Raw genomic sequence first — 22,764 nt, 5'->3', positions numbered from 1 at the left:
GCGATAATATATTCAAAGCTCTTCTGCAAGTTTTACAACATTGTGGAAGCAGGTTCTGGAACAGCTAGAGCAGGAGTTGGTGGCTCTGCCAGCTTAGAATGTTCGCCTGCTTTGCTGATACCTGCTCGTTCCGCAAGTCCACAGGGATGTGCCAAGACGTGCCTGGTACCGGGAAACACCCGGTGACGTGACGACAGCTAGAGATTTCCTTCATCCTTCCGCTGTCTCGGCACTGAGTGCGCCTGGCCGTTATGCACGTCACGTCACGTGGACGCGGAAAGATAATCTCTGGAGGCTGGGTGGGCTTCAGGCAGATGGCCACCACGGGTTGCAGTTGTGATTTTAATGCTACTGAACAGCAACCACGTCACAGAAAACCAAAAGTTGTGGCAATGCATCAGAAAAGGTAGGCCGCGCTGGTGTCTTTGCCTGTGCACAGGGAAGCTCGAGTCGTGCTGCTCGGTGGCATGGCAGCCATGAAGCGTGGCCCAATGAGGAGCCAGGGCGGTGGTGGAATTCTGGCTGGCGATTCAATCATCATGGCACTGAAATGAGCAGCAACAGGCACGGAAGGTCCAAGCTCCGGGTCAGACCTGCAGCTTCCCCAGGTCAGAGAGGGACAGCCTGGCCTGGTCTTGTTTGCGTATCCTGTCCGGCTGCCTGTCGTTCCTCGATGTGTGTCGAGACCAGCATCACGGCTAACCTCAGGACATCATCATCAATTGCGCTCTCGAGCTAATTAGCAGGCGTGGACGGCCCCCAATCCCGCGGCCCCCGTCTTTTGTGTGTGGAGCCCTCGCCCACTGTCCCGGGCCAGCGACTTCCGCTCCTCGAGCCCGACCAGCCGCCGGGCCTGCAGTCAAGCCTCATTCGATTGGACTGCATCCATCGCCGCGGGCATCCTGGAGAATCGTCATACTGGTGATGCGGGCGTAACGTCTCGTTTTCCCCAAGTCATTGCGCCCGATCCCACGCCTGCGACTCGACTCGCACAGCCTGGCCTGGCCTTGCTGCTGCTCACTCACAGCGCCGCACCGCACCGCCTGACAGTCCCGTCGGGAGCGTCCGCGACCGCTGCTCATCGTCCTCGTCCTGCTCCCCACAAACCTTCCCCGTTCGCCCCTCGGCCTTGTCTTCACCGTGGCGCCTGCCCGGTTCCCACCGGCCGTCTTCTGCTCCTTCTCTCGCCCCGCCACCGGCTCTCTCACCACAAACGTCCCCCTCCCCATCACGACCACCTCCAGCGACCTCACCCCACGACCTCCAAACTTTAATTCGCCCTTCGCCGGCCTCTCCCCTGCCGTGCCCTGCACACGCTCGATCCCGGCCGACCATTGGCAGCAACCCGCCCTCCGTTCTCGCTCTTTCAGTCGCACGCGCCGACCGCAGCCGCTCTCCGAAACTTCTCGATAGCCGTAGCCTGCCTACGCACGCCGACCACAAGGGCAACTAGTGTCGGCGCGCCTCTTGGAGCCGTCCACGAGGTTGCGCCCCCCGCTGCCGAACCTGCCTCCGACATCCATGCGCCCGGCCAGACATGGAGCGCTTGAGTATTGATCTCCCCACGAGCGATGGCGCCCTCGATGCGATGGGCGACGCCCCGGCCTTCGACTCCTCAAACCGCCCCGTCAAGAAGTCTAGCTCGACCTGCGCGACCTGCCGAGCCCGCAAGGTCAAGTGCGACGGCCGGCGAGACATGTGCCAGAACTGCGAGCGGCTGGGCTTCACTTGCTCGTTCCAAGACACCGGCTCGCCTGCGATCGATGCCGAGACGGCCGCATCTTTCTCCCTCCCACGGCGGCGAGTACGTTTGGCCTGTATCAATTGCCACTCGCGCAAAGCCCGCTGCAGCGGTGAGACTCCCAAGTGTGCCCGCTGTCAGTCACAAGGGATCGAATGTGTCTACAAGCCTACGAAACGTTCTGGTGGTGTCAATGGCAGCTCGACACATTACACCGGTACTGGCACCGGCACCGATTCAGACCATGACTCTATAGGATCAGAGCCCCCGGAAAAGCGGCCTATGCTGCGCAAGGACGACAACGGGGCCCATCATGGTCGCGTGCCCGGCCAAGACGACGCCAGTTACGACCTGTCGAGAGCGCCCGCCGCCAGAATCTTCGGCCACGAGCCGTACGTCTCCCCCCCAGTGTGAAAACGACCACCCTCCACGCCTGTGCTAACGTGTTCCATCTAGGATACAATTCCCCGACGAGACGCTGATCCTGCGTACATTCAACAACTTCTTCCGCCACGTTCACCACGTGCCAGTCTTTTCCTTCCTCCACCGAGCGTCGCTAATGCAGCGATACCATTCCGGCATGATGGATCGGGCCTTGTTGTTGGCCCTGGTCGGTTTGACATCCCTCCTGACCGATCTCGGGCCTGGCATGCGCGAGTACGGCACCAAGTGCATAGACGAGTGCCAGAACATGATTTTGCAGGACCTCGAGAATCCCTCGACGATCAAGATCCAGGCGCTGCTTCTCATCATGAAGCACCGCATGCTCTCACGCAGGTTCACTGGTGCCTTTATGCTTGCTGCCACGGCAGCACGATTTGCATATGCCCTGCGCCTCAACTACGAGAACCCAGGCCTATGCTTTCTCGCCAGAGAGTCTAGGAGACGGCTCATGTGGGCCTTTGTCACCATAGACTCTGGCATTAACGGTGGCTACCCGGACTTCACGCTGCTACCCTCCGAGTCGATGCATATACAACTGCCCTGCAACGAGCGGAATTTTGAGTTCGACCTGCCGCAAGTCACCGAACACCTCCGCCCAATCCCAACGAAACCGTTTCCCGATGACGTCGGGTCGCTGGCTCTCCACGTGCGCTTGTTGTGGATGCGTAGCCGAGTGCTCTACTGTACAAAGAATGTCCTCGCCATGCCCGACACGGAGATCGCCCAGCTACCAGAGCTTGTCAAGGTCCTCGAGGAGGAGCTGCAGGGATTCAACGAGCATCTTCCCGCCTCGTTCAAATTCTCCGACAGCAATCTACAGCTTCGGGCTTATTCACCACGCTTGTGTGTCTTTATTATGATACACATCTGGTGGAGGCAATGCCACAGCGACTTGTATCGTGTGGTCCTTAGTGGCTTGAAGGAGGCGCTTCCGCGGTCCGCAATCGACCGCCTCCACCCTCAATTCGTCATGCACTGCGCCCGCCGAAGTTACGAGCATGCGTTGGCGATGGCGGAAATCTTCAGGTCAATACATCAACTCGATGGCGGCTTGCCCGTCACAGACCTCGACCTTCCAGCGTGTGCCTATCAATGCGCTCGCATGCTGTTCCATGCCCACCAGATGCATGCAGGCGAGTTTGGCATCTCGGCGGATTTGATCATGGAACACACAAGCCGCTGTCTGCAGGTAGCGAAGACTATGGCTCACCTGCCAGCTGGCGCTGCTATCGTGAGTGCCGTGCCGAATCGTGACTTAATCACCCCGCAATCGCTAACTTTCTCTCACTTGGATAGGTATCCGACCTCGAGAAGTTGATCTCCAACGGTCTGTCCGCCAGCAGCTCTCCGAGTCTACCTGCCAGCCCGGCACCTGGTGCTGTCAGCGTGATTTCACAACAAGTCCTGTCGCGCCACAACCCTGTTCAGCAAATGCGTCTGACCGATGATAACGACATCACAGCGGGTACTGGACGATCGCCATCCAACTACATCCCTTCACCCCATGGAAACGGGTCCGTGCACACTCCTACAACAGTGCAGAACATGCAGCAGCAGCAGCAGCAGCAACATCAGCAGCAGCAACAACAACTTACGACACAGCCTCAAACCCAGGCGCAACAGCAACAGCAGGCCATGATGCAGCAGCAAATGGCTGCGCGCGGTATGCCATATCCCGATATGTCGCAGCCGCTGTTGAACTCGGCCATTGCAAAGCCGAACCTTCCCCCAGTGGTGCCACCCGAGGGGCTGGACAACAATAATGCTTTCGAGGGCGCTATGGATGGTTTCGACTTCAATTTTGTTTCGTACGGAAGCACAGGCCTCGAGTCGGTGTCCTGGTTTTCGAACGAGTGGCTCAACACCGAATTCCCGCAGACGGCAGTCTGAATCTGACGTTGGAGCACGCATCCTGCTGTTGCCTCTTTGACCCGCCACTCGAGACGACACAACAATACGCATTTTACGAAGCATTTGTATGACACGGCGCACCGGCGTTTGCTGCACTATTCCCCACCCATTCATTGTTGATAGATCAAAAAAGCTTGTTTTCCCCTACGTCGGCACTCGGACCTGTCGTCATCTACGCTCCTTTTATCCTGTGGAGTTCTATTCAGGCGTGCATAGTATTTATCATGCTGGGATCTTGGTCGGCCTGCTCTGGCTTCGATGTGGTTGGAGTCGTGATGTATATACGGAATGAAATATTGGTCTTCCCTGCGATTATCGGTTTGCTTTACTGGGTGCGTGGTGTAATCATGACTTTTACCATGACCTCCAGCGGAGGCTCGGAAGCCGGGGGCCCTCGGCACTATTCAAACATCGATGTTGTACTCAAGCACGTAGTATGGACGTAGCATGAACATATGCCCAATGAAGCTCTGCCACAAGCCCCGTCCTTTCTGGCGGCGACGCTGCTGCTCCGCTGGTGGTGCTGCTCTGGTGGTGCCCGGCCCGGCAGACACGGCGCGAAGGCACACCGAAGTTCCTGATTCTGTGTTGGGTTCGTCCCGCCAGAGAGTGATAGGTGTGTGAATTTCAACCCGTGATTTTGTGCTTCGAACCTATTCAACTACTTCTGCCTCATTTGGGTCGTGTCATTCACCCCCTCTGTCATCAAAGCAGTACAACCCCATCCTAGGCGTTTCTCCTCGTCCCGGCCCCAGCCTTTACTTTGTGCGCCAGCCATGGTATGAACAGAGGAGGACATTGCCACAGTCCCGACACGGTCGAGGAGCGCAACGCCGACCACTTGTCGTCATGCAAAGAGCACTTCCAGCAGACACTTGTCGAGGAGGCGGCAGGGACCTCCGTCCAAGCAACTTGGCCAATCCGTACGATGGGTAAGGGAATCTTCTTGCATACAGAGACGCTTTGGAGAAGAGAGCCAGGAAAGCCGACCAACTTTGGTTCATATGTATTTCTTTATTTCATTAAATTATTGTAGTTTACTCGTACATGATAACCAACGGAAGCATAGCCGACCACAAGAACCTGATGGCTCGCTGAAATTAACGGCCCACACAAACACAGGCTGTTGCACTCATGGCGTGCCCATGACGATGTAATCAGGATCCGCGGGAACGAAAAAGTCGGGTGGAACCGCTTGGTCAGGGGCCTGGATGGCGAGTGCGTATTCCCGGATTGCGTCAAAGTTCTTGCACTTGTGCACCGTCTTGAAGTCCGGGAACGCTTGGGGTTTAACGTCGTGGTCGACCGCTCCCTCATCCTGGCTCTCGTGCCCGCCGCCATCACGGCGGAGTCTGGAGTTGGTACGGGGACTACTGCGGCTTCGGTGATTGTCACCATCCGCGCCGTCGTGGCTTTCGCTGCCGCCATCAGCGTGGCTGCCAGTCCCAACAGGGTGGCTTGGGTGCTGGCCGAGCTGGTGGCTGTGCTCGCCGCCTCCTTGAGCAACGGACCATACCTGGCCCAGAATGCCCGTGTCGGCATTACACATGAGCACTTGGCGGACAGTGTCGAGGCAGTGCGCTGTGAAGAGAGAAAGAAGACGTGTTAGCTGCTGGTAGTGGGAGAGCAGACTCTGGGCCACAATTAGAAGCTACTTACTAACATGAAGCTGCACAATATCGTCGCCGTTTACGAATGCACCCTGGCCCAGCTTCTTGTAGTAAGGGTAGTTGAAGTACAATGACTGCCGGAGAAGATTCTGCACGCAGGTAGAATGTGTTAGCATATCATTGAGTGCTGCTGGCGAGTATCAAAAGAAGGTGGCCTACCAGGCAGTGAAGATGGTGCATTGCCTCGACATTGACGATGAAGCCGCCGCCATATTTTTCAGAGACTTGCACATGGCCCGGTCCGAGACCGCTCGCGAAGCCCTCCGCTTTCGAGATGATGCCTGGACGTGCTGTCGCGATACACCTGTCAGCTGCGGTAACTATGGATGGAAGTCTTGTTATGGGGCGCGCGCGGGGGGTACACAGGCTCATACCGTCTACGCCAAGTGCAGTCCATGCTTCATCGACTTCGGGCGAGGCAGGCTGCCGGTAGATGTCTTCCTTCATAAAGGTGCCATTGAACTTCTGGTCGGTGTACTTGATGGCGACATGGTCCACGAGGGGTGCTTGAGTGGCCCTGGTCAGCTGCTGCTTGATACCACGCGGGGCAGACGCGACTTACAGTGCTTGGTTGTGTATCTGGAGCAACGGCGGTCGAGGTCGAGATTGTGGCGTGTGATCTGGGCGCCGATGAAGATGAAGATGGTGGCAAAGACAGCGTAACCAATGACGGTGCAACAGTATGTCCTGCATGTGCTGCGCCTCTTGTGGGCACGTCGTCCGTTGAAAGGTGTTGACGACGACTGTGAGCCATACTCTGAGTCGAGATCATCGTCGGCCCCGTTGGTGAGAGGCACGGTCTGCTCCTCCTCCTTGTTCCTGTTCATGATGGGCAGCTACCGACTTGCAACAGATCGATGGAAGAGAAGGAAAAGGGTAAGCTCGGGCTGCCGGAACGCTAGTTTGCTGGGCGATTGGGAAGAGACTGTTTGTAGAGAAGAGAGAGTCAAGAGTGAGCCCGAGGTCCAAAGTGTTGAGCGAGGGCGCGAAGCCACAGCCCGGTTGCAGTGGTTGAGAATGGGCATGGCGCTTCTGCCAGAGGACCAGGCTGGATCCGTCTACGCGAAGTCTAAGACCGAGACAACAAGGTCGCTCCAACAGGGGTGGTGTGTCACCCTACCGGGCGTGGGAGGGGCAGCCGCTGGACACGAGCTAGAGGATCCGCCCAGTAGTAATTTCGTAGTTGTTGCCAATAATACCCACGCTGGCGCGGGGAGAGAAGAGGAGAAGAGCAGCATATGCGGGAGCTAGAGCCCTTGAGGTCAGTCACCCCGGGGCCGTGACGATGACGGCAGAGCGTGCCGTGCTGACGGCATGGCCGCAAAGGGGATGCGTAGCGTATGCTTGCTGGCACGATGTCTTGTCTCTGCTGCTGTTGCTCAGCCTTAGAGGAAAGACCCCACGGACGGCGGCGGTCGCCCAGGGTCGCCCCTGCTGGCAGGTTGCACTTGCAGTGGGGCCCGCCGGGACGATGGCGCCTTCCACGCAGATACGATGTCGTTTGCACCAGGCCTTTGGTAGCTACTCGTAAGCAGGTCACTAGCGTGCGGTCTCACATCAAGGTTCCTGGCTCGAGCCAGCACACGGCGCAGCCGGGGTGCCCATCGTGTTGGGCAAGGCGTCGTGATCCCTGCCTCTTTGGGGGCAGCCGGGCTTCCCGCTTCTCGTGTAGTGTGTACAGCAAGTAGTAAGGAAGAGGCTGGCTGGGGACCATTTGGGGACCAGTTGAAGTTGCTAGCCCAGCCAGGCAAGGCGCAGATCTGCAGCTGTCAGCCCGGGTGGGGCCCTCCCATCCCTGCTCCTTCCCCAGACTCCAAGACACCCAGGCGCCCCACTCGAGAGGACAACACTTGCATGCAGATGCCCATCCATGCACGTGCTAGCAACCCGCCCATTGACTGACTTACACGATGTCCAAATTGCACGCACTCAGCACGTCTTGGGCCTCATGTCCGCTCCTCAGCCCGTCACCGTCAGCTCTGCTGCTTGCGGCCCCGGCCAGCACCTCGCCTCCCTGCCTCCGATTGGGCCACTTCATTCCACAAGTCTAGCACCGCACCGCAAAAGAGAGCCCGCGGCCGCCATCACGGCTCGTTGCCCAAGCAGGCGGTGTGTTGAACTGTATTCTCGACAGTGTCTTCGCCCCCGCCGATCTTGCACTTGCGCAGAGCCAGCTGTCCTCGTCCTAGCGGCACAGCGCGGCTCAGCTGAATCCCTTGCGTGCGAGGCCCGGAATAGACCTCTTTCCACCCCGCTCACGACCCTTGGCCTGTAGTCAGACGCACGTTGTGCGGGCTCGGCACCCTCCCCAGCAAGATGCTCGGATGTGCAACTCCGCACCCACGGCGCACCCACGGCGCACCTGCACTCGTCGATAGCCTGTGGCCATGACGACTGGGTGTCTTGAAAATCTCGTGTCACAACGCAACCCATACCACTCTGGACTGGGGCATGACTGATGGTTCCGGGGTCCTGAGCTGCAAAGGGTCCTGGGCCCTCTACCAAGACGAGGACCAAGGCATATGGGCATCCCACACTCCCCGAGCACGAAGCCTACATGTGTCGTCGTATAAATGAAGAGCAACGGCCGCGTCAGCGTCGAATTCTTCGATCTACTCATCTTCCCTGAATCATCACTAGTCACTTGCTCCTCAACCAACTCGCCGTCTTCACTCCTACTACTTGCCCATAAAGTCAGACACTCCGTCCTCCATCATGAAGCTTTCGACCGTTGCCGTCTTGGCCAGTGCCACTTCCGTCCTTGCCGCTCCCACGCCCAACACACAGGACACAGATGCTGCCAAGCGCGGCTACGACGGCTACGGAAGCTATCAGGGCGCTGGGTCGGCGCCCGCCAGCTATCCTAGTTACGGAAAATACGACGGCGCTGGGGAGAACCTCCCGAGTTACCCTAGCTACGGTCATTACAAGGAGAAGCGCGAGGCCCAGCCCAATGAGGCTGAGGAGAAGAGAGACTACGGCAATTATCCTAGCTACGGAAGCTACGGCGGCGCTGGGTCGAACCTCCCCAGCTACCATGGCTACGGCTCCTACCGCCGCGCTGTCGACTGGGTCAAGAGCTGGTTCCAGTAGATGCGACCCTGCCATTGACGATTTCTCTGTTTTACACTTTTACGAAGCGACACGAAATACCACGAGTCTGTCCTTGCAGGAAAGCATCACGAGGGCACACCCTAGAGAATACGCATCAGAACCGTCAAACGTGGGATGCCACCCGTTTGAAATAACGCTCCTTAATCATTAATACTATACATTCCTTCAAATTACTGTGGTCAACTCTGAATGTGCCATTTGAATGATCTGAGTCAACTTGGTCACGGCGTGTCATGGCCAATGCTTGTTCTTCCATGAGCTCGACCATTGAGAAAAGCTCAAAGGGGTGGGGGGGGGCAAAGTGATTTATGTCCAATCGTGTAGAAAAGAGTTCGCCCGCAGGAGCAGCGCTCAGCCACACCCCCTCACGCTATATCGGCTGCCAGAATAGGAAATCATCAAAGATCATGCATGCCGGTAGCCCAGGTCAGCCCATTTTCCTATTTGTGTTATGCTCTGGGTGGGCGTGGGTCCAGCACGTGAGCATTGCTCAGTCGAGGCGTTCAATGCTTTTCTCATCGTGACCAGCTTTGCTGCACGGGATATCACACGGAGCTCGAACTCGAGGCCAACAAAACTCGCTCACTCGCTCGACCATCGGTGCCTTCTGAGCCCGACATCGAAGCCGGTCGCGCTGCCCCATGACGGCGTATGATTTCTTCCGCCGCCGACGCCTCTCATTAGGTTCTGCTTGCCAATACAGCCCCCATTGGCGATCAACCTTGAGTTTGACACGGTCAAGCATTCGAGCCGCGGATGTCCACGCGACGCCGGACTAGCCTCTCGCGTAGCACCAGTCCAATCCCGACGGGGGAGTCCGGTGCTCTCAGCCTCGCGCAGGCACTCGGAGATGTCGCCAATGGCGTGGAGGGAACAAGGCTAGCCCGTTGCCACATGGGCGTTCACCAGGCCGTGTAGGAAAGGAATGCAGGTCGGCCCTCTTGGCACGTCGCGTGACACACGATCATGGCGTGCGCCGAGACTAGATCGTCTGCCGTGTTTTATTTTTTTCTCGAACGCGAAAACACCCTTTCGCGAAGGCATATTATAAACATAAGGTTTGCTGGACATACAAAAAGAAGCATGGGTGCCCCGACCTGCTTGCCATCGACTCGTTTCTCACTCTCTCGTCTGTCTCTCTTCATCGGACTGGTCCACAACCAATATCTCTCGGCCCCTTCTCGCCAAGCTCTCGTTCACATATAATAATCAAACACATACTCCGGCCCTCCGACTGCCCCGTACTTACTTACCCATTCTTTCGCTTTAACACCTATCACATCCCCTACACACAAACGAAAAAAGGCCCCCGTCATCATGAAGTCCACAATCCTCGCAGTCCTGACTGCCACAGCAGTACTGGCCGCACCGACTCCCAACACCGCCGGCAGCAGCAAGCGCGTGGCCCAAGGCGGAGACCTGCCAAGCTACCCGAGCTATGGCGACTATAGCGGCGCCGGTAGCGGCTCCTCTGGCAGCGGCGAGGGCGCGAACCTCGCGAGCTACCCGAGCTACGGGGACTATGGTGGTGCTGGCAGCGGCTCATCCGGCTCCGGCAGCGGTGACGACGGTGCCAATCTCGCGAATTACCCGAGCTATGGCGACTACGGCGGTGCTGGCAGCGGTTCTTCCGGCTCTGGTGGCAGTGGCGAGGGCGCAAACCTCGCGAGCTACCCGAGCTACGGCGACTACGGTGGTGCTGGCAGCAGTGCTGGCAGCGGCGAGGGCGCCAATCTGGCGAGCTACCCGAGCTACGGCAGCTATGACGGGTCTGGCAGCGGCGATGGCGCCGGCCTGTCGAGCTACCCGAGCTATGGTGCCTATCGCCGTGCCGTGGTCGACTGGGTCAAGAGCTGGTTCCAGTAACGGGTGGGATGTTGCAGAGGTTTTTGCACATCGTCAACGATCTACATTCAGCATACTGCAGAAGCCTGTCTACGAACTGGATGTTTACCGACCCCCGAGAAAGAAGTGAGATTAATGAGTGGGCAGCGAGCCTGGGATAGGGACGTGCTTGTGGGGGGTTTCCTTGGGTTGTTTGAACGCGGAGGGGAGAGAAGAGGACAGAAGCAGCAAAGCAAGCAAGCAAGTAATCGCGCCTCGTACACGCCATGGCGGCGCCAGATTCAGAGCCCCGGGGAACTAATAATCTGTATTACCCACAACGACACACTCCTTTATCAAGTAATGAAAACACATTTTTCTTTTAAAACAAAATATTACGCACATACCGCCACAAGCGTGTGACTGCCTCTTTTCTTTTCAAGGTTTATTCCGTGGCACCGGTTTCCTCTTTGTTCTTGGAGAGCGAGATGGTGGTGGTGGCGCGGGAAGGAGAAGCGAGAGGGGTACGAGAGTGAGAGGCGCAATGATCCGTCTCTATTGTTCTTTGTTTCTTTCCTGCTTGGGAGGCCTTGGCGGCTCTTGGCATTCTTTTGTATCGTTTGTCCCGGCCGACCTGGGAATGGTGGCTTGAAGCTGTGACATGCAGCTTGGGCTAGCTACAAGCCTATGGGCGTCCTAGAAATGACGCGCGGGCCGCGAGACAAGAAGGACACAAGACAGGCAAAGTGGATGGCCTACATGCTTTACCGACTTGTCGTGACGCGCATCTCTAGTTGATGTGTGTGTGTGTGTGTGTGTGAGAGAGAGCCTGGTCAGCCGTGGATTGAGCTGTGTGGTCGACCTAGGCTGGTAGCTTGTCGGCCCGGGGCTTTGGACGACGGCAACGTGCATTAGTGCTGTTATAGCAATGCATCGGCGGAGAAATTTAGTGCTTTCTTCTAGCTGCAGGTGTTTGGGGGCTTCGCATGCCAGCCCGACACAGCTTGGCTTGCGTGAGGCTGAAGGGCCTGAAAAAGATGGGCACTCAAGACAGCCGGAGTTATCTCCTCTGGGACATCCCCGTGGGCTTGCAGCAAGCCGGTTGTTTGTGGGCCATAAACCTTGGAATGTCAATTATACCTCTCGCAGTCTAGATTCGCTTCACTGGGCCAGCTCGAGCAGGCTTTTGACGGACGTCCGACCTCGGAACGTCTGCAAGGCATCGGGCGAGCAGAAGCTTGGCTGTCGGTGGCTTTGCACAGCTCCATAGTCATCTTACTTACCATAGGTGCAAGCTGTAGTCGACAACCATCATCGGTCTCTCGGACTCAAGGGCTTGGCCTCGACGTATTCGTGTAATTATACCGTTCGAGATCCACCCCCGTCCTCCCCGCGGACTGGGTGGAGGTCGGGCCGTGATGGCGTCCAGGGACTATGTAATATTTGCTTGGGTCAAGGCTGGACATCTCTGCACTGGTTGGTATGCGCGAGAGGGCACGATCATACACACCAACACAGCCGGGAGCGTGGGCCTTCCTACTTTGGGATTCACCCCGGATGTCCTAGGGCGCGAAAGGGCGCTGATCTTGCTGGTCTTGGCTGAGACTCGTGCCAACTGGTGTGGCACCCTTCTCTTTCCTGCGTGTTAGTGCTTGGTCCTAACTGGTGGTTTTAGGTTGGGACCTACACGGACGACAAGCTCCTTGTGTGTCCTGGCCACAAATGATTGCCATGTACCTGCACGGGGGAGCATGATGCTCGGCTTGCAGCATGCAGCGTACCGACGTCCTGGAGTCATTCGAGTCGGTGGCGTACCAGTCTTGGCGATCCACAGACCTCATGCGTAAGCCAAGCTTTGCCATCGAGATCGCGAGGCGCCGAGCAACCCCCTACTAGTCACATCCGGGACTGCTAGGCGAGTCGAGCCTTGAATCAATCAAGAATAGTGGTGGGAATCAACGGAGGACGTTCAGCTGTTCAGCTGTTCAGCTGTTGTCCTTGTAGTGGTTGGGGGGGGGGGGGGCGTGGGCCTGCCGGAGTTTGACGGAGTTAGTGCAAGTGACCATACTTGCTTGGCTTGGGCTTCTTATCTTATCGGCTGTGCACCCCACCATGTTTTTTTTCTTGGGCAGCAGACTTTCCGGACCCCTCCTCGAGGCGATGGATGATGGGTGATGGTCCACTGTGACAATTTAGTTCATCTCGAGCTCTGTTTCATATCACCAAGGCAGGATCAGTCATATTCAGGTTTTATTCTTTACTACCACACCGCCAGCTCTCCACCAGCAACTCGCTCAAGATGGCCTCGCCACCGGAGCAGGCGCAAAGCCTCGCTCAGCAGGTCGACCAGACCACAGCCCAACCCGAGCCCACACCTTCAGCCTCCGAACAAGCCCAGACAGAACAAGATGTCTCGAGCAGCATTAGCAGTCCACTGGACTCGGAAGAGAAACCCTCCGCACAGCCCAACACAGCCGCCTCGGAACCACCCAAGCCGATACACGCACTCGTCGTCGACACGGGCCCGATCATCAAGAACGACCCACCCGTGAGCACGCTGCTCGGCCAGGCCGTCGAGCTGTGGACGCTGCCCTCGGTCATCACCGAGATCCGCGACGCCGCGACACGGAGCCGCGTCGAGACGACCCTCCTGCCGTTCCTGAAGCTGCGCAACCCGAAGCCCGAGAGCGTCAAGTTCGTGCAGGACTTTGCGCGGCGGACCGGCGACCTCGAGGTGCTGAGCAGGCCCGATATCCACCTCATCGCGCTGACGTACGAGCTCGAGTGCGAGCGCAACGGGGGGGACTGGCGGCTGCGGAGGACGCCCGGGCAGAAGGGCATGAATGGCAAGCCGCCGGGTAAGGAGGAGGGGGCGAATGCTGCGGCTCCAGCAGCGGGAGAGGCTGCCGCCGAGCAGGTCGAGACCAATGAGAAGGAGGCAGAAGGCGGCGAGGTCAAGTCAGAACAGGCGGGGCAGCAAGTACCACCGCTTGCGCAGGAGGCCGTGACTTACCAGCTGGACTCCTTGACTCTAGAGCCTCGGGGGGGTGTCTCCGCTTCAGAAAGCCAGGCCGCGGAGCAACCCGAAACAACAGCAAGCACTGCCGAGACCACACAATCCGCCGACGCGCAGGCGGAGGTAGTGGAAGAGGACGACGACGACGACGATGAAGACGGCTGGATCACGCCCTCGAACCTCAAGCAGCAGCAGCAGAAAGACCGGGCCGCCGCCCCCGAGCAGCCGATCCAGAAGCTGCTGCAGGCCGCGCTGCTCACCTCCGACTACGCGATGCAGAACGTGTCGCTGCGCATGAACCTCAACCTCGTCTCCCCGGCCTTCGCGCGCATCACCAGGGTCAAGACGTGGGTCCTCCGGTGCCACGGGTGCTTCCAGATCACGCGCGAGATGAGCAAGCAGTTCTGCCCGCGCTGCGGGCAGCCCACGCTGACGCGGGTGAGCTGCTCGACCGACGCGGGGGGCAACTTCACCGTGCACCTCAAGAAGAACTACCAGTGGAACAACCGGGGCAACGTGTACAGCATCCCGAAGCCCGTGCACGGCTCGGCGAACGGCAAGATGCGCGGGCCCGGCGGGGGCAAGCAGGGCTGGGGCAGGGAGCTGCTGCTCGCCGAGGACCAGAAGGAGTACGTCCAGAAGTCCACCGAGCAGCAGCGCCAGCGGGTCAAGGATCTCATGGACGACGACTTCCTGCCGAGTATCCTCACTGGAGACCGGAGGGGCAGGGAGCCGGGCAGGGCAAGATAAAAGTTGGTGCGGGAAGGAATGTGAATTCGAAGAAGAGGAGAGCGTAGATGTGGTGTGCTATTCCTGGCCCTGTTTTGTGTGGGTTGTTTCAAGGCGTTTAGGTTCGGGAAAAAAAGGGATAGATAGGGTATGAGATAAATGACCAACGTTCTATACTTGCCTTCAACTTCTCGTACTTTGTCGTCTTGAAAGTGCAAATGGCATGGAGGAGAGAACCCGCCGAGGACCACTCCCCGACGTTGTCCAGTTCCCACATCTATATCTCTGTGCTGATGGTGAATGCCACGTATCTGCTGCGAGAACCACTCATAATCGTCCAGTGCATCCAAGGAACGTAGAATATTCTTTTTTCAAAGGATTTGAAATTCATCTCTGGCCGTCTCCCAAAGAATGTCGCCCTATTGAATGTAAAAAGTGAAGAACGAGAAAACGCCACTAAACGCCCCTTTTTATGATCCATCTCCGCCATCGCTTCCTTTATCCAACCGACATTTGGGGAGAGATCTAGCCAGCACTGGCAAGAAAGGCCAGTCGAGCCAAACCCTCACTTGGACCCAGCCGCAAACACGTGTGTTCTGCCCTGTTCTTCCAAAAACGAAGGCTCTCACATCCCGCGTGCTCCGCCCTTCGCCCTCACCGTCCCTTCGTGTGCCCTCGCCAAAGCTTAAAAGGTGCGACGCCTGCAATCGGCCTCAATAGTCCTCGACAGCAGCCCCATTAATCTGATCGTGTGTTCACACAACTTCGTCGGCGGCGTTGTGCCCGCGCGGTATCAGATATCGAGACATCGCAATGGGCATTTGGAAACGGTGAATTGTTGTTCTTGTCGACTGTACTGCCCTCTCGAGGCGCGTGTACTCTAACTGACGAGCGATTGGCTGTGGGCAGGGGCCGCGGGATGCAGAGTTCGCGTCTACTGGCATTGTTTACGAGCTGGTCTCAAAGGTCTTGTTCTCTGTAGAGTGTGAGGATGCAATGGTCAGCAAAATCTGTTCATCTCTCTTCATCCCAAGGTCAAAAGGAGAGAGGAGCCAAGGGAGCAGACATACTCTGCTGCGTCAGGAGCAGGCCGAAGCGCTTCTTGAGGGTGACGCGCTGGCGCGACCACTTGTCGTCGGGCGAGAAGCGGGCCGGGTGCGCCGACTTTGTGACCTCGCCGGCGAGCACCTTCTTGAGGGTGTAGGTGCGCTTGCCGCTCTCGTCGATGGTGTACATGAGATGCATTGTGGCGGTGTTTTTGTTTCCTTTTCTTGCTTAGGGTATACGAGGTGTGTGTGTGCGACGGGGCGAATTGGGTTTTGTAGGTGAATTGTGGTGGTCGTGGTTGCTCGTCAAGATGTTGCGCGCGCGTGGGTGTCGTTTTGGTGTTGGGGACTGGGACTGGGACTGAAGCTCTGGAGCAGAATTGCTTGCCCGTAATTTTTTTCTGGACTGGCGATTTGGGGGACCGGGCGCTGGGAAAAGTTCTGCAGACCGTGACAGCTGGCAAGGCCTGCGCGCTTGGAGCATTGTGGGTCTGACTCAAGAGTGGGCCCTACCTAGGTACGCTTGGGCGCGGTGGAAAGTGCACCAGTCCACCAAGTACTTACGGTTCACCTCATCAACTTGACATTGGGATGCTCTGGGATATTTGAGATACACGAAGAAAAGCCCTTGTGATGTTCCAAGGATTGAAGTGAGTCACTCCGAGAGCCAGAATAATTCCTTCACAGCCGGTGCCCTAGTACATTTACTGGCTTCCTTGCTTTGCTGGGGGCACGTTTATACATACTGCAAAGCACTTATGAATGGGGTCGGATGCCTATTGCTTCGAGTTCCTCTTTTCAAATCTCGAGTTTCCTTATTGCTAAGTTTAGTCCAGACTTTGTGTCGGTCTGTAGCGATACCTTTGTCCATCCACGACATCCTGTTCGGGCTATTTGTCCCCGATCTGGACCCCTGCCGGGCCCCACGCCGATGCCCGCAGGCTAGTAAGCCAGAATCTGGGGTAATGCCGAGGCTCGCCATCTCCAACCAACCGCTTTCTCCAACACTGGTCTGCTGCTCTCCATCCTGAACGATCGAGTTCACGGTCACAACATTAATTGGAAGATACGTGTTTGCTCTTCTGAACTTTGCAGGTTTCGTATCTGTTCTGCGTGCTTTCCTTCAGTCCAAGCATCACCACCACCACCACCACCACCACCACCGCTATGGCAGCCACGATATCCGAGCAGATCAGCGCGCGGCAGGTCGGCCCGGACGAGTTTGAGTCGGTGTCGCTGCCGATCCGGATGGGCAACGCGCGGCCGATTGCGTACGGGGGCAGCACGATGGCGATAGCGATCCACGCCATGTGCCAGACGGTGCCGACAAGCCACAAGCTGTACTCGGTGCTGGGCCACTTCCACGGGCCGGCCAACCTCGACCACCGGCTGCGCTGCCTCGTCACCCGCACGCGCGACACAAAGTCGTTTTCCACCCGCCGCGTCCAGGTGTCGCAGCTCCAGCCCGACGGCCGCACACGCACCGTCATCGAGCTCACCGGCGACTTCCACGCCCTCGAGCAGCCGCTGCTCGTCTACGGCGCCCCGCCCCGCATGCACTACTCCAAGCCCGACGACTGTCCCGACCGCCACGCCCTGCAGAGGCAGATGGTCGAGGCCGGCCATATCTCGGGAAAAGTCGAAGCTCCCTACGAGGCCATGTACCGCTACCAGGAGCAGTACTACGACCTGCGCCTGTGCCCAGAGAGCATCTCGGGCCAGACCCTCGGCGGCACCGTCCGCGGCGTCCCCACCGCCCAGGACCACCTCCCCGTCACCGAGCGCACCTCGGCCGAGTGGTACAAGATCCAGGAGCACCAGGCGCCCCCCGACGACGCGGCCCAGTGCGCGGCTGTGGCCTTCCTCATGGACGGCGGGCTCGCGTTCCTCCCGCTCGTGCATCACGGGCTTCAGATCGAGGAGGTCGGGTCGTGGGCCACGCTGGATTTCGCGCTGCGGATATTCAGGCCACAGGTCCGGCTGCAGGAGTGGCATCTCAAGGAGCGCGTGCTGCAGACGGCGGACTTTGGGAGATCGTACGGCGAGGGGAGGCTATATGATGACCAAGGGAGGATGGTGGCCTCCATGACACAGCAGTGTATCCTGAGGAAGCCAGCGGCAAAGTCGAGTTTGTAAGAAAAAGAGCATGATAGACCAGTATTGTGACTTTTAGACGTCAAATTAGAACTATCAGACTCGAAAGCCAAACCGCAGAAAGAAACACCAGGGGATGATTCACATTACACCTGAGCCGCAGCATGCAGCACATCCCCGACTTTGCCCTCGAGCCTTGCATTCGTTGCCCGCTCCAAAATGATTGTAAAGGCCCGGCGCTTCCTCGTCTCCTCGTCATCCCCCGCGAGATCCGCTCCTTTCACATTGTCCCAGTGCTCGCCCAGGAGCTCGACCAGGGCCTCTGCGCGGATCGGCAGGCCGAGCTCCTTGAGCCCGTCGGCCGTCCGCTCGTCCACAAACGGATACGCAAAATCCCACAGCCACTGGATGCGCCTGCGGAATATCGCCCCCGTCGTCTTGCCAAAGCCCTTGATGTCCTTCTGCAGCGTGTCCAGCACCTCGTCAATGTCCTGCTCGCTCTGCGCCACCAGCCCGGCGAGCGTCTCCCCGTCTGCATCACCATCACCTCCACCACCACCACCACTACTACCGGCGCCCTTGGCCCCAGCACTACTCCTCCGGCCACCGCCTTTCCCTTTCCCTTCGCCCGCTGTCTTCGCATCTCCTCCTGCACCACCACCGCAGTACTTCTCCAGCACCACCTCCGCCGCCCCGCCCAGCTGCGCGGCCGTCTTGTCCTTGTGCTGCGTCCGCGCGTCCCACAGCGCCTGGCGCCGCTTCTCCTCGCCCGCGTCCCGCACCGCGCGCGCAGAGGCGAACCCGTACGGCGGGTTCAGCACCGTGCGGATGGTCCTCAACCCCAGGCGGTGGCTGATCGGCCGCGAGAGGATCATGGCCGAGATGAGCTCCTCGAACGGCGTGAGCGGGGTCGGGCCGCCGTAGGTCTTTTTGATATCCTGTTGCTGCTGCTTGGAAGGATTCCCAGATGAGGAGAAGGAGGAGGGAGATGATGATGCGAGGGCTTCTGCCTCGTCATCGGGCCGGCACAGGTGTTCGGCGTCCGGGCTGACAAGGTACCTCAGGAGTTGTTCCTTGGTAGGCTTCCCTCGCGTGCCCGAGGCGTTGGTGATGCGCGAGGACTGCCGGGTTCCGGTGGTGGCGGAATGCTGGTCCCTGTTCTTCTTGGGTTTCTTGCTGGGGGGTGGTTGCGGTTGTTGTTCATGCTCCTCGCTTTGGTCTTCATTTGCTGTCGCTGCTGCTGCTGTGGTCCTCTTCTTGGTGTTTGTCGTGGCATTGGTCTTCTTCGTCTTATTCTTGCCCTTTTGCGTCTCCTCCTCCTCCTTCCCCTTCTTCTCGTCGCCGGGCTCAGCATCCCCGTTTTCGCGAGCGGCCTGGTCTCGCTCCGCCTGCTCGTCCTCCTTCTCTGCTGCTGCTTTGGGCCCTGCAGCCGCTGCTGCTCCGTTCTGCTGGGGCTGGGAATCAGCATGCTCGGCGGAGTCGGTCTTTGCCTCCACTCCCTCCTCCTCGCTCTCTCCCTTCACTTCCTCCTCCTCCTCCTCCTGCTTCTGCTTCTGCTTCTGTTTCTTCTGCTGTGGCGTCGTCGTATGGCTGCCTCTCCTGCGCTTCGTTGCAGTGGAAGCAGCAGCAGCAGCTGCTGTTGCCTTGGTCTGCGATGTCCTCGCCATTGTGGGTTCGTGTTGTTTGCGGAAGCAATGAGATCTTTTTTAAAGGGTTTCTGTGCGCTCACTTCAGGGTTTTACTGGGCAGTTCGTGCGCTTTGGGAGTGGAATAATATGGATCTGCGCATCTCCGTATCACGAGCTGCACTAGTAACTGGCGATTGTTCTTTGTGTTAGATGGCCATAAAATATCAAGCGGGGGACAGGCGGCGTACGCCATGTTCTGGTGAACGCTCGAGGCTTCTCATAAAGGAACGTGTAATGCGTCATCATGAGTTAGACATGCACTAGTGGGTAATCGGGGTCACCTGTGTTGCATCACATGTAACAGCGGGACGGGAGCGCTAAGACCGGAACTAGAGTGACTTTCTTTCTTTTCCCCTCCAAATGTGATACAAGGCTAGCTAATAACTCGGTGATTCGTTCGACATGACAGGTTTCGGTTGCAAAGCAACCTCTGCGCAATCCATGCATAGCACCGCATTCCTGTTAATGCCATAGCCTGGGTGCTACGATTCTTGTCGCCTTCAATTCGCTCAAGACGGATGAACCACATAAAGATATTGGCTAGCAGCCACAATCCGGCCCATGACCTTCGTCGCCGGTGCGCTGAATTGCCTAGCTTTTTGTTTCAAATCCCAGAATCAAGTTTAGGCAAGCTTCTTCTGCTTGTCGTCCTCCTCGACCATGCGCTGAAGCTTCGCGAGGCGGAACGTGGGCCACGAGGCCCAGTCGACATACGCCTCACCTAGGAACGAGTGGCCAAACCACAACAGCTTGGCCATGCCGCCGTACCAGAACCAGTCCGGGCGGCCGAACCAGTTGCGCCAGAACAGGTTCACCTCGGGCTTCAGGGACTTGGTGACGAGCTGCCGGGCGTAGTCCTCGGCGGGCATCGACGCCTGGGTCTGGCTGAAGGTCACGCGGAACTCGAAGAGGTCCTTGACGCGCTGGTACAGGCTGTCCGGGGGCAGGTAGCGGTTGTTGTGGGTGGCGTTGTTGCTGATGACGGTGCCGGTCATGGTGACCATGACGCGCACGCCAAAGGGGCGCATCTCGATGCGCAGCACGCGCGAGTAGGCGGCGACGGCGGCCTTGGTTGCCGTGTAGGCGGCGCCGAAGCAGTACGGTGCCACCGAGGACACGGACGAGGTGTTGATGATGAGGCCCTTTGAGGCGATGAGGAGGTCCGCGAAGGCCTTGCACATGGCCATGACGCTGAAGACATTGGTCTCAAAGGTCATGCGGACATCGTCGAGGTCGAGGTCTGTGGCTGGGTGCGTGTGTGTACGCCCGCTTTGCGTCACGAGAGGCAGAGAGTGAGCTGGAGGTCAAAGGAGACGAAGAGAGGGGTCAAAGGGCAGGTGAAGAACTGACGCATTGTTGACGAGAATGTCGAGCTTGCCGCCGGTGATGGCAGCCACCTCCTTATGGGCAGCGGCAATGCTGTCGGCCTTTGTCACGTCGAGCACGACGGTGCGCATGCCCTTTGCCGCCAGGTCGTGGAGGACATCTGGCTTGCGGGCGGTAGGGATGACAAAGAGGCCTGCCTCGCAGAGAATTAGTGTGTGTCGATGCCGGCGTCACTGCTGAGATTGGGCTCGGGTACCTCTTTTCTGATACTCGATGCACAGAGCATAGCCAATGCCGCCGGGCGTGCATCTGGGATCAAACGTTAGTCGGGGGGCCGCCTTGGCTAAGCGTGGTCTGCTCTCCACAGCTCAAGGCTGGGCCACACGAGGGGCACGCACCCAGTGACGAGGACCGTCTTTTGGCCGGGCGCTGGGTGAGCCATTTTGCAGAGGTCGACCAAGTAGGTGAGATGAGGTTACGGCTGACTGCTACACAGCGGTTAAGTGCCTGGAAGACGGCTCTGGTGTTATACAGCGCGAGGTTCCCGTGGCTGGCGTCAGCTCGAAAGGGAAATGGCAATGGACACTCTCGTCCACGATGAGCCTCGGCGATAAGGCCATGTGATAATGGAGGCCAGCCGCCCAGCACACCCACCCCCCGCGCGGACCCCTGCAGTCATTAGCCAGGACCCTGCACTTCAGCGCCTTGTGGTGGGCCTTCGACTCCAGCATGGGCAACGTCTGCCATAACCTAGGGAATAGATATCGCATTGCTCTTTCCGACAGCACCCTGAGTGAGACAGGCCGCCCCTCTCGTCATGGCTGACCAAGGCCATGCCCAAACGCGGCCAGTCGCGATGCGCCACTGCACTTAGTAAAGGTGCGGGCACGAGCGGACCGCTGGCGGCTTGGACTACGCCATGGCTGCGTGCCTGAGGCCGCCACGGTTCCATGACGTAGGGATCACGTCTCCGTTCCTGCTTGTTGAACGCTACCTGCTCAATACCTGCTCCTGTCCCGACCTGTGTCAAGCCTGTGTCAATCTTCAATCATCAGCTTCTTCTTGTTCCGTCCGTACGATTTTACACACCCATATCCTTCTTCAGCCCAGGCAACCGTCTCGCTTTTATCATCCTCGGATCTCTGCAAACACAACCGATTTTCGCCTTTCAACAGCTTCGCCATGTATTTGCCTACAGCACAGAGCGTTCTCACAGCCGGCCTGGCTCTCACCGGCAGCTTGACGAAGCGTGTGTTCCCAGCCTGCCTCTTGGGGGAAATGTTGTTTTCTTTACTGCTTACTGACACATCGACGCATAGCCAAGACTGTCGCTGAAGGCAGCGTGCTGGACTACGCCATCGAGAAATGCATCGATGCCGACGGCAACACTCGTTGCACCAAGCCTTTCCTCGTGGCAAAGTCCACCTGCTACGAAATCAAGTGGAGCACTGAAGGCGTCGTCTCCCACACCACTGCTGAAGTCCGCGACGCCGGCTCCGGCGAGATTGTCTATTACCGTGACACTGATGGAGAATGGACCCCCGAGAAGGGAGAGGTTCGTGTCCTTTGCCGTCAATCCATGGCATCCTTGTCTCGGCTCCAAGCTAATGGTCTGCCACAGCTCGTGTATCTCGACTTCAAGCCTAAGATCGGCTCCGGAAATTCGACCGTTGAGTACCATGTCAAGACTTGCGAATGAGGTTCCAGCGTGGCGAGTTGGCTGATTGCACGCAAACTTCCAAAAGTCTGCCTAATGAATGCTCTGCCAATGTACAATACAGATAGCTTTTAATCAACCAATAATCATATTCGACGTACTCAATGCCTACAGGGGTCGTCCAGAGGAGATGATGGATTTCGTGAAGGGTAGATGATTGCCTTGAGTTTGGGTCCCGTGCAACTCCCCATAAACTGGTTCAATCGCCTGGATTCAAAATCTGAGGCCATCCAATCATCAAGCCCCAGTCACAACTGAGCCGCGCCATGGATTAAATCAGCGCGGAGTTCGGAAACGGCCCCGACCCTTGCCTTGAAGCTGACAGCCTGGGCCCACTCTGCAGGACCGCTCACGTAACTGCCTTGCGCTCACGTAACCGCCTCACGCTCACGTAATCATTCTATACCCCATCGATGCCCCTGACCCAAGCTAGGTCTGACAGGA

The 22,764-nt window shown here is 58.0% G+C and overlaps 10 protein-coding genes across 10 annotated transcripts; 6 read left to right on the top strand and 4 right to left on the bottom strand.

The window, feature by feature from the left end:
* The first annotated feature begins 1,203 nt into the window (after window positions 1-1,203).
* On the top strand, window positions 1,204-4,570 carry B0I36DRAFT_430789 (uncharacterized protein). The gene is made up of 3 exons (XM_046162550.1): window positions 1,204-2,133; window positions 2,198-3,416; window positions 3,482-4,570. The coding sequence occupies exons 1-3, from the start codon at window positions 1,538-1,540 to the stop codon at window positions 4,073-4,075; spliced, it is 2,409 nt and encodes an 802-aa protein (XP_046014441.1). The 5' UTR covers window positions 1,204-1,537; the 3' UTR covers window positions 4,076-4,570.
* A 422-nt stretch (window positions 4,571-4,992) lies between these two features.
* B0I36DRAFT_321752 (uncharacterized protein) lies at window positions 4,993-7,003 on the bottom strand. The gene is made up of 5 exons (XM_046153756.1): window positions 6,329-7,003; window positions 6,141-6,272; window positions 5,926-6,056; window positions 5,756-5,855; window positions 4,993-5,677 (listed from the first exon to the last, which is right to left on the bottom strand). The coding sequence occupies exons 1-5, from the start codon at window positions 6,591-6,593 to the stop codon at window positions 5,229-5,231; spliced, it is 1,077 nt and encodes a 358-aa protein (XP_046014440.1). The 5' UTR covers window positions 6,594-7,003; the 3' UTR covers window positions 4,993-5,228.
* Window positions 7,004-8,481: 1,478 nt separating this feature from the next.
* B0I36DRAFT_362253 (uncharacterized protein) lies at window positions 8,482-8,859 on the top strand (the record flags this gene model as incomplete). Its single annotated transcript, XM_046158624.1, has 1 exon — window positions 8,482-8,859. One exon carries the CDS (start codon window positions 8,482-8,484, stop codon window positions 8,857-8,859), a length of 378 nt encoding a protein of 125 aa, XP_046014439.1.
* A 1,338-nt stretch (window positions 8,860-10,197) lies between these two features.
* Window positions 10,198-10,746, top strand: B0I36DRAFT_362252 (uncharacterized protein; the record flags this gene model as incomplete). The annotated part of the gene is made up of 1 exon (XM_046158623.1): window positions 10,198-10,746. One exon carries the CDS (start codon window positions 10,198-10,200, stop codon window positions 10,744-10,746), a length of 549 nt encoding a protein of 182 aa, XP_046014438.1.
* Window positions 10,747-12,809: 2,063 nt separating this feature from the next.
* On the top strand, window positions 12,810-14,637 carry B0I36DRAFT_321745 (Nin one binding Zn-ribbon like-domain-containing protein). The gene has a single exon (XM_046153755.1). The coding sequence runs from the start codon at window positions 13,004-13,006 to the stop codon at window positions 14,468-14,470; it is 1,467 nt and encodes a 488-aa protein (XP_046014437.1). The 5' UTR covers window positions 12,810-13,003; the 3' UTR covers window positions 14,471-14,637.
* Window positions 14,638-15,396: 759 nt separating this feature from the next.
* B0I36DRAFT_362250 (H/ACA ribonucleoprotein complex subunit 3) lies at window positions 15,397-15,694 on the bottom strand (the record flags this gene model as incomplete). Its single annotated transcript, XM_046158622.1, has 2 exons — window positions 15,397-15,425; window positions 15,520-15,694. 2 exons carry the CDS (start codon window positions 15,692-15,694, stop codon window positions 15,397-15,399), a joined length of 204 nt encoding a protein of 67 aa, XP_046014436.1.
* Window positions 15,695-16,631: 937 nt separating this feature from the next.
* B0I36DRAFT_321743 (thioesterase-like superfamily-domain-containing protein) lies at window positions 16,632-17,700 on the top strand. The gene has a single exon (XM_046153754.1). The coding sequence runs from the start codon at window positions 16,663-16,665 to the stop codon at window positions 17,629-17,631; it is 969 nt and encodes a 322-aa protein (XP_046014435.1). The 5' UTR covers window positions 16,632-16,662; the 3' UTR covers window positions 17,632-17,700.
* On the bottom strand, window positions 17,671-19,320 carry B0I36DRAFT_383428 (uncharacterized protein). The gene has a single exon (XM_046160957.1). The coding sequence runs from the start codon at window positions 19,254-19,256 to the stop codon at window positions 17,736-17,738; it is 1,521 nt and encodes a 506-aa protein (XP_046014434.1). The 5' UTR covers window positions 19,257-19,320; the 3' UTR covers window positions 17,671-17,735.
* A 286-nt stretch (window positions 19,321-19,606) lies between these two features.
* On the bottom strand, window positions 19,607-21,211 carry B0I36DRAFT_321739 (uncharacterized protein). The gene is made up of 4 exons (XM_046153753.1): window positions 21,002-21,211; window positions 20,860-20,912; window positions 20,628-20,796; window positions 19,607-20,546 (listed from the first exon to the last, which is right to left on the bottom strand). Exons 1-4 carry the CDS (start codon window positions 21,043-21,045, stop codon window positions 19,901-19,903), a joined length of 912 nt encoding a protein of 303 aa, XP_046014433.1. The 5' UTR covers window positions 21,046-21,211; the 3' UTR covers window positions 19,607-19,900.
* A 255-nt stretch (window positions 21,212-21,466) lies between these two features.
* B0I36DRAFT_383426 (uncharacterized protein) lies at window positions 21,467-22,418 on the top strand. Its single transcript, XM_046160956.1, has 3 exons — window positions 21,467-21,852; window positions 21,923-22,158; window positions 22,225-22,418. The coding sequence occupies exons 1-3, from the start codon at window positions 21,786-21,788 to the stop codon at window positions 22,300-22,302; spliced, it is 381 nt and encodes a 126-aa protein (XP_046014432.1). The 5' UTR covers window positions 21,467-21,785; the 3' UTR covers window positions 22,303-22,418.
* The last annotated feature ends 346 nt before the right edge of the window (window positions 22,419-22,764 follow it).

The sequence above is a fragment of the Microdochium trichocladiopsis genome (genome assembly GCF_020744255.1).
Source record: "Microdochium trichocladiopsis strain MPI-CAGE-CH-0230 chromosome Unknown B0I36scaffold_4, whole genome shotgun sequence".
NCBI classification, from domain to species: domain Eukaryota; kingdom Fungi; phylum Ascomycota; class Sordariomycetes; order Xylariales; family Microdochiaceae; genus Microdochium; species Microdochium trichocladiopsis.
The sequence above is the reverse complement of the archived record's forward strand: the minus strand, read 5'-3'. Positions and strand labels throughout refer to the sequence as shown.